The 13144-nt window shown below is 42.5% G+C and overlaps 1 protein-coding gene across 1 annotated transcript in view; it reads left to right on the top strand.

The window, feature by feature from the left end:
* The window catches only part of TRPC6 (transient receptor potential cation channel subfamily C member 6), a 319531-nt gene that overhangs the window by 283033 nt on the left and 23354 nt on the right, over positions 1-13144 (top strand). The window contains exon 9 of the mRNA XM_040340191.1: positions 4512-4715. Coding sequence (XP_040196125.1) covers positions 4512-4715 — 204 coding nt within the window. The remainder of the gene's footprint in view (positions 1-4511; positions 4716-13144) is intronic.

Here is a 13144-nt window from a genome sequence, read left to right as displayed (position 1 = left end):
GCAGCTATACTCTGTCTGGATCTTGAGCACCAGGTTGATCCTCAGCACCCTCCCCTGCTTGTGGCAGTTTCTTTATTTTGATGGTATTTTCTTCATCTAGCCCTGACTCAAGAATTGGTATCTACAGACACTCTAAATTGGTATGGTCCCTACATCTGTTGTAGCTCTCAGTGGCAGCTGCCCACTCCTCAGTTGGACTACTTTTGGAAACTCCAACAGTTTCATAAATCCTGTGTCCCTAAATGAACAAAAAATAAATGTACTTGCTGTAATAATTTCTTGAAGTCCATTGAGGGATACAGATTTGTGTTCATTGGCCCGTGTGCAGCTTGCTTACAAAATTCAGGCATGCTGGGTGGAGAAGAGGTTGTATGGGGGCGGGCTTACAAAGTTTTTACTGTTTGCCACTCTCCTGTAGAAGACAGTATAACCCATCAGTTTCTGAATTTGTGTGTCCCTCAATGGACTTGAAGAAAAACATTTTACAGGAAGCACATAAATCTAAAATATATTTTTATATTTTTATTCTTTATACAGGATTTACATAGCGTCAACAGTTTGCACAGCCCTTAACTATGTTAGGGCAGACAGTACAATTACAATACAGGAGGAATAGAGGGCAATATGTGCCTGAACAAATGGTGGTCACCCCATATTCTGTGTAGAAAAAGCCACAAACTTTGAGCATATGTGTTCTGTCCATGGTTGTTGGGTCGAAATGAAAATCATGATGGGTATAGGTGTGTAGATTCCAGTCTATCTATCACCCTCGGCAACTGATCTGCTAGTAGACATGTGCATTCGTTTTCTTCCGAATGCATTTTCGTACGAATTTCTGATATTTTCATTATTGTTTTAACAAACAAAAGCAAATGCGCAGAATCCAAAATCCGAAAGATCCGATATAAAAAAATGCTTTGTTTTCGTTTTCGTTGCTACAACAGTTTGATATAGATAGGAGATTCGACGTGACGCTGACGATAGCGATCTGTGTCTATCGAACCTTAACTCTATTAGTCCAAGATTATTCTACATAGAGAGAAAAGATTCGACATTATAGAGACAGTGTTGGGGTAGACCATTCGGCATGAACAACGAATATTCGATGAAGCAGCGAAAAACATACACACGTTGAATCTGTCATTGAAGGCTTATGGTGTCTGTCAAAAGTTCTAAGAAGATTCGACAAGCAGCTAAACTGGACGACGCCGCAATCGTACACTTCCGGCCAAACGGGACAAGAGAAAATGTGATACTGCGCTAACTTCCGGCCAAACGCTCGGCCCATAGGCTATAGAAGAATTCGAATGTTGGTTGACTATTAATAATAATTTATAAATATAATCATTACTAGTGTCATATAACATCAGAATTCTTCTATATAGCTTGTAGGCGGAACATTCGTCCGAAAATGTACAATTGCGGCGTCGTACAGTTTAGCTGCTCCGTCAAACCTTCTTAGAACATTCGACAGACACCATAAGCCTTCAATGACAGATTCAACCTTAATTAATTCGGATTTTCGGACGAATGCATTTTTTAACGAAACAAAATAAATAAAAACGAGTTTGGGAGTAACTAAATAAATGTATTTTTCGGACAAAAACAAAATTCCGAAAAAAAATATTTCAGTGTGCACATGTCTATCCGCTAGTCTGCAAGGGTTCCATGGAGTACATTGCCTTGCTAGACTAGTTTATCTTTTCCAGCTACAAATAATTGGTATATTTCTGTCTGTGGAGCATGAGAAATCATCAATGTCCTGTGAATTAAAGCCAGGAACATTTATCCTATTCCTCATTGGTGCCATTCCCGTTTGTTGTGGCTCCATCAGCATCTGTTTAAAATACTGCTACAAGATCCTCAACATCAGTCAGGATCAGGGGATATTAACAGCATTGCCTGTTTATTGGTTGCTGCCAATAGATTGCCAAGAATATGAAAGAGATAAAAGGCACCAGGGATATATTTATGATATAAACTCAACCTGCACTGTGTCAAGGGAAAAAAATTGTCAATGTTACAATGATTGGCTGGAAACATGTTTAATACAACTGGAGACTTTGTAGTCAGAAATAAAATCATATAAATAAATCGTTCAGCTGGCATAGACTCTGCTTCATAATGAAAAATGGAAACTGGCCTTTAATAACAGTTTACAGTGTTGTTAAACAAAAGCTTTCATGCAACATTAGAATCTACGGCTGAATTTCACCCAATTCCTTTCTTGAACGTCTTGATAATTTAAAGGGGTTGTAAAGGAAAACATTTTTTTTCATAATAAGCATCCTTTACCTGCAGACATTCCTCTTTTCACTTCCTCATTGTTCGTTTTTGCTCAGAAGTTGCTCTATTTCTTCTCTGTTCTGTTCACTTCCTGCTTGTCTGATTGTTACTGACCACCGTGATAGGAGGCTTTACTGCGGTGGTCAGTGACGTGCTCGCCCCCTCCTGGGAACTACATCTGTGCGGCAGGACGCTCTCTACATGTTAGAGACTTCAAGGAGGTGTGAATTACTGGGCGTGCCGCAATGCATACTGGGAAATGTAGTTCTTACATGAACGAGCGCCGCAAACCAGGAAGTGAATGAGAGAACAGAAACTAGAACGCTGGAGGTGATATAGATGAAGGAATATAATAGGTATTTACTCGTTTTTTAACAGAATCATTACACTATTCTGTCTACCTCGCAGACATTAATTTTAGGCAAAACATTTTTTCCTTTACAACTCCTTTAAGGGTTTGTCCATCCAAATGTAATATTTTAGTTATAGGTGTTGCCTGGTAGGCTGAGTCAGACCCAGATTATTTTTGTCTTGGATTCTGCAAGAGAGATCTCCCTGATATAATTCCTAAATCTAATCTTGTCCACCTGGGATTTTTGAGTGTCCAGACCCACCTTCACATTACAGCATTTCCTGTTGCACGTGACGCTACTTCAGTAAAAAATCAAGAAAATAGTACTTAAAATGGCTGACCATCCCCCCTCTTTTTTTTAAGTTTTGAATAGAAGGGGGAAGAGTCAAAACTGCTTTCAGATTTGTATTGCTTTATGCATCCTCATCAGGGAAATTTCTACATACTTCCTTGTCCCAAGAGGCACAACAGAATGTAAAGCCTCATACACACGATCAGAATCCATCAGACAAATCCGTGGATTTTTGTCCGAAGGGGCATTGGCAGAACATTTTCAGCCAACATACACCAAACCACGTGGTTTTTCAGCTCTTCTGCTATTGTTGTCTGATGTTTAGCATGCGTGTTTGTACTTGTATTTTAGTCCGACGGATTTGTGGAAACACGATCCGATAATCCGATGGAACACGTTTTGTCAGACAATTTGAGAGCATACAAAGCCAACTTTTTTTTTTCAGAAATTCCGACAACAATTGTCCGAGCATACAGATGGCCGGATTGTCCGACAAAACATGTCCGTCGGACAATTGTTGTCGGAATCTCCAATAGTCTGTACGGGCCATAAAGCAAATCTCCCTAAAATGAAAGAAAATCCGCTCTTAGGCCTCGTACACACGGCCGAGGAACTCGACGTGCCAAACACATCGAGTTCCTCGGCCAGTTCAGCCCTGAAGCCGCCGAGGAGCTCGGCGGGCCGAGAGCTCCCATAGAACAATGAGAAAATAGAGAACATGTTCTCTATTTTCTCGACGAGTTCCTCGGCGGCGCCATCGGGCCGAAAGTGTACACACGACAGAGTTTCTCGGCAGAATCCGGCTCTCACCGAGTTTCTCGCCGAATTCTGCCGAGAAACTCTGTCGTGTGTACGAGGCCTAATGCAGCGTACACACGGTCGTTTTTCGACATGAAAAAAACAAAGTTTTTCAGCATGTCCAAAAAACTAAGTTTTTCCAACTTCATCATTAAAAACGATGTTGCCCACACACCATCGTTTTAGAAAAATGATGAACAAAGCGCGGTGACGTACAACACGTACGACGGCACTCTGAAGGGGAAGTTCTATTCGCCTTTGGGCTTCTTTTAGCTGAATCCTTGTTAGTAATAGACAATTCTCGCTTTTCTGTCTGTTACAGCGTGATGAATGTGCTTACTCCATTATGAACGGTAGTTTTACCAGAACAAGCGCTCCCGTCTCATAACTCGCTTCTGGGCATGTGCGGGTTTAAAACGTCGTTTCACACACGATCATTTTTTACAACCCGAAAAACAACATTTTAAAAAACAACGTTAAAAAATGCAGCATGTTTCAGAAGCCGAAAAACGATGTGAAGCCCACACACGATCATTTTAAATGACGTTTTTAAAAACATTGTTTTTTTTCATGCCGAAAAACGACCGTGTGTACGCGGCATTAGATACTTTTAACCAGAGAGGCTCAGTGCAGATAGTGAGACAGATCTCCAAATTGAAAAATTGGCTAGAATTATGTTTGAGAGGGCCCCCACATATTCCCAGCATTCATTTCTTTTTATACTATATAACCTTGTGTAAAAGTGACCCTTTCTAATAAAGCATTGTTTTGTAATGATTTTAGGATGATGCTGATGTGGAATGGAAATTTGCCAGAGCTAAACTATGGTTTTCCTACTTTGAGGAGGGGAGGACCCTGCCAGTACCGTTCAACTTAGTTCCGAGTCCCAAGTCATTCTTCCATGTTGCACTGAAAATAAAATCTGTTCTTTATAAAATATTCTTCTGCCAATCCAAAGCTTTACAAGAGGATTCTGAAATGAACAAGGTACATATATATGTATATCTATGTCCATGGAGATTTGTGTATCTTTCTTGCAGTTCAGACGTGGGCAAAGCCAAAAGCAATGCATACATTTGGTGGAATTAACAAAGAGGGGTGCAAGCACATATCTTGCACCACTATTCTAAACATAAAAATAGAGTGTATGCCGATTAAAAAAGGGGCTCTGCGCTCCAAGGTCACCCTTTTATGAGCCTCTGGTTCTAATCACATGCTTCAAAAACACACCCACCCCACATCAGGGCTGGACTGGGACAGAAATTTGGCCCTGGACTTCATCCAGACTGGCCCACTTTGACAGGTCTCTCCCATGGCGGCCGGACAACTTCCGCACCCCACCCCCCCCGGCCACCGAAGCCCCCTCTCCCCTTCACTAGCCACTAGCCGTTCAACTTCATTAGAGTAGAATGGCTGGTACTGGCACTCTTATAGGCAGTACCAGTGGGGAAGCTAGACATTATTTCACCCGGGGGAAAAGAATCAGTTTGGTGCCCCCTTATGGGACACAATTAGGCAGAAGTGAGAAACTCCCAGGCCATAGCTGTTGAGTCAGCTGTCTGTCCCCCCCCCCCATGCTCCTCTGTCATCCCCCCTGCTCCTCTGGTCCTCCCCCTGCTTCTTTGTTCTCCCCAGGTGAGTGCTGCGGGGAGGGAGAGACAGAGGAGCGGAGGGGGGCAACAGTCCGCTGTCACTGAAGCCGGCCCACTGAGCCATCGGCCCACCGGGAAACTCCCTGTAGTGCCAATGGCCAGTCCATCACTGCCCCACATTGTAATCCATGGTCCGGCACCTCTGATATGTAGATCAGGGGGCCGGACGCATGGATAGGGGAGGCGGTGCCCGTGTGCCCTCTATTGACAGGCTGCCACTGCTCAGCACAGAGAGTGGAATGCTGGAGAAGTATGTTCCAAACTCTGCTTGTTGCCGTCCCCATCTCAGCTCAGAGTTGGTGGGAGGATGAGGGTTGCTAACCCTACATCTGCTCGTATAGTGTTAAAACTGCTGACAGCTCACATCCCATACAACAAGATCACACCTGTGGGGAATCTTGGGAGGTTTTCTATATGGAAAACTGCCATATTCTCTCTGTTAATTACGTGCAGTCCTGTGCTAGTTTCTATTGCACTCTAAAATAGAACTAATGGAAGCGTCAATATAATAGCCTGTAGCTAATAAAGGAAAGAGGGGCAAATGGATAAATATGATTGAGGAATAGTATTTATATATATACCGGTATATATATATATATATATATATATATATATATATATATATATATATATATATATATATAATTTTCCTCTCTTCTCTCTTTTTCTTCTTATGTTTGTTATAATTTTGTCCTTGGCCAGGATACTACCTGGTTAAGGGAAATATAAAAGGAAAAAGTGATCTTCAGGGGAACTATGTTTGACGACTATACAATTTCTGATATCATAGTATAGTAGCACTTGTTGTTTATGACGTAGGCAAGACTTATGTTAAATGACATGTCATTGATGTAAGATGTATTTTCTTGTGGAATTATCACACTGTTTTTTCAAAAATAAAGAATTTATAAAATAGAACCTAGCGTAAGAGGCACAAATAGACCTGAAACAAAGAAACTGCTTAGTTAATGAATGTGGGTGACATCAGTTGGTAGTGTTCATGCCTGGCGACTGGCTGTTCTGTCCAATTTCTGTTACATAGGTGAGGTCACATGCTCCTCCATATCTGAATGCACCACTTTAACCACTTCAGTACCAGAAGGTTTTACCCCCTTAATGACAAGGCCATATTTTGCGATACGCCACTGCTTTACTATAACTGACAATTGCGCAGTCGTGCAAAGCTGTACCCAAACAAAATTGATGTCCGTTCTGTCAGGGGAGTGGAGACAGATCGTCTGCTCCTAGTACTTAGGAGCAGCGATCAGTCTCCTCCCCCAGGCAGTCCCATCCCCCCACAGTTAGAAATGCATTTAACCCTTTGAATGCCTCCTAGTGGTAACCCCTTCCCTGCCAGTGACATTTATACAGTAATCAGTGGCTATTTTTAGCTCTGATCGCTGTATAAATGTCAATGGTCCCAAAATAGTGTCAAAAGTGTCCGATCTGTCTGCCACAAAGTTCCACTCCCCATAAAAATTAGCAGATCGCCGCCATTGCTAGTAAACAATGTATTTGTAATAAAAATGCCATCAATCTATCCCCTATTTTGCAGCTGCTATATTTTGTGCAAACCAATCAATATACGCTTGTTGCTAGGGCTGCAACTAACGATTATTTTCATAATCGATTAGTTGGCCGATTATTGTTTCGATTAATCGGATAATAGCCTTAAAAAAAAATTAGCATTTAAAAAAAAAATTGGGGCCAATTTGTTGTTAGGCAGATTAAAAAACACAAATTGCCGCAAAAACACATTATATGCTTTTCTGCAGCTTCTCCATTGAAGTATATTGAACCAAAAAAATTAAAAATATCACCATTTTGCGTTAAAAACTCCTTGCCCTTTCCAAATACGCAGCAGCTGAAAAAAAAATCATGGATGTGAACGTGTCCAATAGGAAAACATGTAAATGAACTGTAGTGTGTTTCTGCAAAAAATACCAAAAAATAGAGGTGTGACCCCAGGCCTGAGATGTTTAGTAACATAATGGGGTTAAAAAAACAAAAATAAGTACAAAAAGAGCAAATAATCGCTACTGTTAGGCCCCGTACACACGGTCGGACAAAACCGATGAGAATGGACAGACGGACCGTTTTCATCGGTTCAACGCTGAAGTGGCCTGATGGTCTGATGTGCGTACACACCATCGTTCCAAAAACCAATCGGGTCAGAACGCGATGACGTCAAACACACGACGTGCTGAATAAAACAAAATTCAATGCTTCCAAGCATACGTCGACTTGATTCTGGGCATGCGCGGGTTTTGAACCAATGTTTTTCTGTACTAACCATCGGTTTGGTCCAATCGGGCAGCGGTCCATCGGTTCGGCTTTGAAGTATGTTTTAAAATTTTGGACCGAAGGAAAACAGACCGATGGCCTATACACACGGTCGGTTTGGTCCGATGAAACTGAACTTCGGTTCATTCTCATCGGTTCGGTCCGACCGTGTGTACGGGGCCCAAGGGGTTCATTTTTTTTACTGTGGGACAGTGAAAGTAATATTTACAGTAAAGATTTGCTTTTTTGTACTATAAAGGGCAAATTTTTAGTTTTTTTAACCCCATTATGTTACTGGCCGATTAATCGATTATAAAAATTGTAATCGATTATTTTCATAATCGATTAGTTGTCGATTAATTGATTAGTTGTGTCGGCCCTACTTGTTGCATTTTTTTTTTTTTACCAAAAATATGTAGAAGAATACGTATCCGCCTAAACTGAGGAAGAAATTATTTTTTTATATAGTTTTTGGGGCTATTAATTTTTAGCAAAAAGTAAAAAATATTGCTTTTATTTCAAAATTGTCTGTCTTTTTTTGTTCATAGCGCAACAAATAAAAACCAAAGTGATCAAATACCACCAAAAGAAAGCTCCATTTGTGGGGAAAAATGGTTGTTAAATTTGTTTGGGTACAGCGTCGCACGACCACGCAATTGTCAGTTAAAGCATTGCAGTGCCGTATCACAAAAAATGGCCTGGTCAGGAAGAGGGTTAAATCCTTCCGGGGCTTAAGAGGTTAAAGAAACCTTTAAATCTTCTATGAAAGGGAAGCAACTGGTTTTCTCTATTATGCCCTCAGCCTTGCTGTTTAGGTGCTGGGAGATAAGGAATTACCAGTACCTCCATTTGTGAAGGCGCATTAACGCCCCGTACACACGATCGTAATTTCCAATGGAAAAAGTCCCACTAACTTTTTCCATCGGAAATTCCGACCGTGTGCATGCCCCATCGGAGTAATTCCATTGGAGTTTAGATGGAGAACATGTTCTCTTTTACTCCAATGGAATTCTGTCGGAATTCCGATGTGATTTTGGTCGGACAAAGGTCTGAAGCCCTGTACACACGATTGGTCCATCCGATGAGAATGGTCTGATGGACCGTTTTCATCGGTTAACCGATGAAGCTGACTGATGGTCAGTCGTGCCTACACACCATCAGTTAAAAAACTGATTGTGTCAGAACGCGGTGACGTAAAACACAACGACGTGCTGAAAAAAACGAAGTTCAATGCTTCCAAGCATGCGTGGATTTTAAACCGGTTAAATTTAAAACAAGATTGCATTTGTTTTAACCTATGGATAAATAACCGATGGGGCCTACACACGATCGGTTTGGTCCGATGAAAACGGTCCATCAGACCGTTCTCATCGGTTCGACCGATCGTGTGTACACGGCATGATCGTGTGTACGGGGCTTTATGCCGCATACAGACGGTCATTTTTTCCGATGGAAAAAAAATGAAGTTTGAAGTGATGAAAAAAAATGACATTTTTGAAACTTCATTTTCAAAAACGATGTAGCATACACACCATCGTTTTGAAAAATGATGAACAAAGTGACGGCACTCTAAAGGGGAAGTTCTATTCGCCTTGAGGCTGCTTTTAGCTGGTTACTTGTTAGTAAAAGACGATTTGTGCTTTTTTGTCTGTTACAGCGTGATGAATGTGCTTACTCCATTATGAATGGTAGTTTTACCTCCCGTCTCAAAACTTGCTTCTGGGCATGTGCGGGTTTAAAACGTCATTTTTGCCCACACACAATAATTTTTTATGACACAAAAAATTACATTTTAAAAAATGACATAAAAAATTCGAGCATGTTCGAATTTTTTTTTTGTCATTTTTCAGAAGACATAAAATTACATTTTGCCCACACACGATCATTTTAAATGACATTTTTAAAAATGTCATTTTATTTCATCACAAAAAATGACCGTCTGTATGTGCATTAGACTCATTATATGTGACAGTGCTGAAGCTTGATCGTCTCCCAACGCTGTCCAATGAGGGTGGAGAAAGAGGTGGAATTTGGATTAATCTAAAAGCAAAAGTAGATATTCCTTTAACTGGGTTTCCATTTGAAATCTAATTATAAAAGCAATCTACAGCTTGATGAAAATAGGAGAGATTTGTATCACTGGGAAAAACTTTAAAAAAAGTTTTATTTCACAACATTTCAGCTGAATTAATATTTTAGTTTGTGCGTTTTCATTTCCTTCCTTTTTAGCTACAATATATCTTGTGCTTATGAATGATCTTGTTTTAATCACAATCCATTCTCTTCTTTATAGAGCGTGCCTTGCTTAAAATTGAACATAATGGGTAAAATTATATGACATTTACTTTGCACTCTAAGCCAGTGCTGGTCAAAGGAAGTAACATCTTTGGTTCACATATGTGAGGTTTGATCATTCAGAAACCATCCAGCTGTGCTCTTTTGTCTTGTCCTGCTTAAAGTATAATTAAAATCAGAGACTCTTGTGTTAGTTTGGATCGGTCCTTTTTTACTAGTTTTACATTTCGGTTCCACGTGGTTTATAAAGGTTGTGTGTTTTGAAAGCCCAAGAAAAATGGACTTGATTTTCTTTGTGTTTTGGGTCGCCAAGGATGCGCTGTGTTCTTATTCTTTGGCATTGTACCAAAGTTTTACTTCAAGATTATTATTATATACATTTCTGACATCTGTTAACGTGTTGTAACCCTCTTTTCCATTTATAACTTTTATTGATATAATGTATTGTGACATGTCTGGGTTTCTTAGCTCAGTGGTAGTGCCAAAACAGTGTGTTTTATCCGTGCCAGGCCTTTCCTTCCCACTTTTATTTAAACAAACCTCTAAACATTTCACACAGGTATGTCTTCCCATGCAAGGGTGTTCTCACCATCACTGCACAACATAGCATTTATCCTCCTGGCTTTCTTGTGGCAGCTTTACTGCTCTGAGTACCACTTCAGGGTCCCCCTTTTTTGTTCTCTTGACCATAAAACACATTCCAGTATTTATGCACAGACACTGAACCTTTGCTCTGCGTCTTCCTTATAGCTTCCTAGCTGCTCTTGTCCCTCATGGACTCTCTCTACAGCTTCCTAGCTGCTCTTGTCCCTCATGGACTCGCTCAACAGCTTCCTAGCTGCTCTTGTCCCTCATGGACTCTCTCTACAGCTTTCTAGCTGCTCTTGTCCCTCATGGACTCTCTCTACAGCTTCCTAGCTGCTCTTGTCCCTCATGGACTCTCTCTACAGCTTCCTAGCTGCTCTTGTCCCTCGTGGACTCGCTCGACAGCTTCCTAGCTGCTCTTGTCCCTCGTGGACTCTATTTACAGCTTCCTACCGCTCTTGTCCCTCATGGACTCTCTCTACAGCTTCCTAGCTGCTCCTGTCCCTCATGGACTCTCTTTACAGCTCCCTAGCCGCTCCTGTCCCTCGTGGACTCTCTCTACAGCTTCCTAGCTGCTCCTGTCCCTCGTGGACTTGCTCGACAGCTTCCTAGCTGCTCATGTCCCTCATGGACTCTCTTTACAGCTTCCTAGCTGCTCTTGTCCCTCATGGACTCTCTCTACAGCGTCCTAGCTGCTCTTGTCCCTCGTGGAGTCGCTCGACAGCTTCCTAGCTGCTCTTGTCCCTTGTGGACTCTCTCTACAGCTTCCTAGCTGCTCTTGTCCCTCGTGGAGTCGCTCGACAGCTTCCTAGCTGCTCTTGTCCCTCATGGACTCTCTCTACAGCTTCCTAGCTTCTCTTGTCCCTCATAGACTCTCTCTTGTGGCAGCTTTACTGCTCCGAGTACCACTTCAGGGTCCCCCCTTTTTTGTTCTCTTGACCATAAAACACATTCCAGTATTTATGCACAGACACTGAACCTCAGCTCTGCGTCTTCCTTATAGCTTCCTAGCTGCTCTTGTCCCTCATGGACTCTCTCTACAGCTTCCTAGCTGCTCTTGTCCCTCATGGACTCTCTCTACAGCTTCCTAGCTGCTCTTGTCCCTCATGGACTCTCTCTACAGCTTCCTAGCTGCTCTTGTCCCTCATGGACTCTCTCTACAGCTTCCTAGCTGCTCTTGTCCCTCGTGGACTCTATTTACAGCTTCCTACCGCTCTTGTCCCTCATGGACTCTCTCTACAGCTTCCTAGCTGCTCCTGTCCCTCATGGACTCTCTTTACAGCTTCCTAGCTGCTCCTGTCCCTCGTGGACTTGCTCGACAGCTTCCTAGCTGCTCATGTCCCTCATGGACTCTCTTTACAGCTTCCTAGCCGCTCTTATCACTCATGGACTCTCTCTACAGCGTCCTAGCTGCTCTTGTCCCTTGTGGAGTCGCTCGACAGCTTCCTAGCTGCTCTTGTCCCTCATAGACTCTTTATACAGCTTCCTAGCTGCTCTTGTTCCTCATGGACTCTTTATACAGCTTCCTAGCTGCTCTTGTCCCTTGTGGACTCTCTCTACAGCTTCTTAGCTGCTCCTGTCCCTCGTGGACTCACTCGACAGCTTCCTAACTGGTCTTGTCCCTTATGGACTCTCTTTACAGCTTCCTAGCCGCTCTTGTCCCTCATGGACTCTGTCTACAGCTTCCTAGCTGCTCCTGTCCCTCGTGGACTCGCTCGACAGCTTCCTAGCTGCTATTGTCCCTCATGCACTCTCTCTACAGCTTCCTAGCCGCTCTTGTCCCTCATGGACTCTCTTTACAGCTTCCTAGCCACTCTTGTCCCTCGTGGACTCGCTCAACAGCTTTCTAGCTGCTCTTGTCCCTTGTGGACTCTCTCTACAGCTTCCTAGCTGCTCTTGTCCCTCATGGACTCTCTCTACAGCTTCCTAGCTGCTCTTGTCCCTCATGTACTCTCTCTACAGCTTCCTAGTTGCTCTTGTCCCTCGTGGACTCTCTCTACAGCTCCCTAGCTGCTCCTGTCCCTCGTGGACTCGCTCGACAGCTTCCTAGCTGCTCTTGTCCCTCATGCACTCTCTCTACAGCTTCCTAGCCGCTCTTGTCCCTCATGGACTCTCTTTACAGCTTCCTAGCTGCTCTTGTCCCTTGTGGACTCTCTCTACAGCTTCCTAGCTGCTCCTCTGTCCCGACCTGGACAGTATGGTGCATAGCAGCACCTCTCATGGCTCCCATCACACACTGACCTCGCTGAGGAGGATAGGGCTTGGAGCTCTATATATGGCTCTATTATGAAGCCAGCACACACCTGTGTCATTAGTGGTCGCTTCCCACAAACTTTGGTGTAAATCATCATTTTACAGAGTAGCATGGGGTCACCCTGCTACAGTATGTAATTGATGATCTTTCTTGATAAGTTTCTTTCACAGAGTACAGTAGATGTACAGTATCTGACTGCACTTCTCTTAGATCCCATAAACACTATTAAATTGTCTGCAGATTTTTGTCTTCAGATTTACCAAAAACATATAATATGAGGTCAAACCCTATAGCCTCATACACACGATCGGATTTCCATCGGATAAAGTCGTGGAATTTTGTCCGAA

This window comes from Rana temporaria, chromosome 2 (genome assembly GCF_905171775.1).
Source record: "Rana temporaria chromosome 2, aRanTem1.1, whole genome shotgun sequence".
NCBI classification, from domain to species: Eukaryota; Metazoa; Chordata; class Amphibia; order Anura; family Ranidae; genus Rana; species Rana temporaria.
This window is presented reverse-complemented; position numbering and strand designations above follow the sequence as displayed.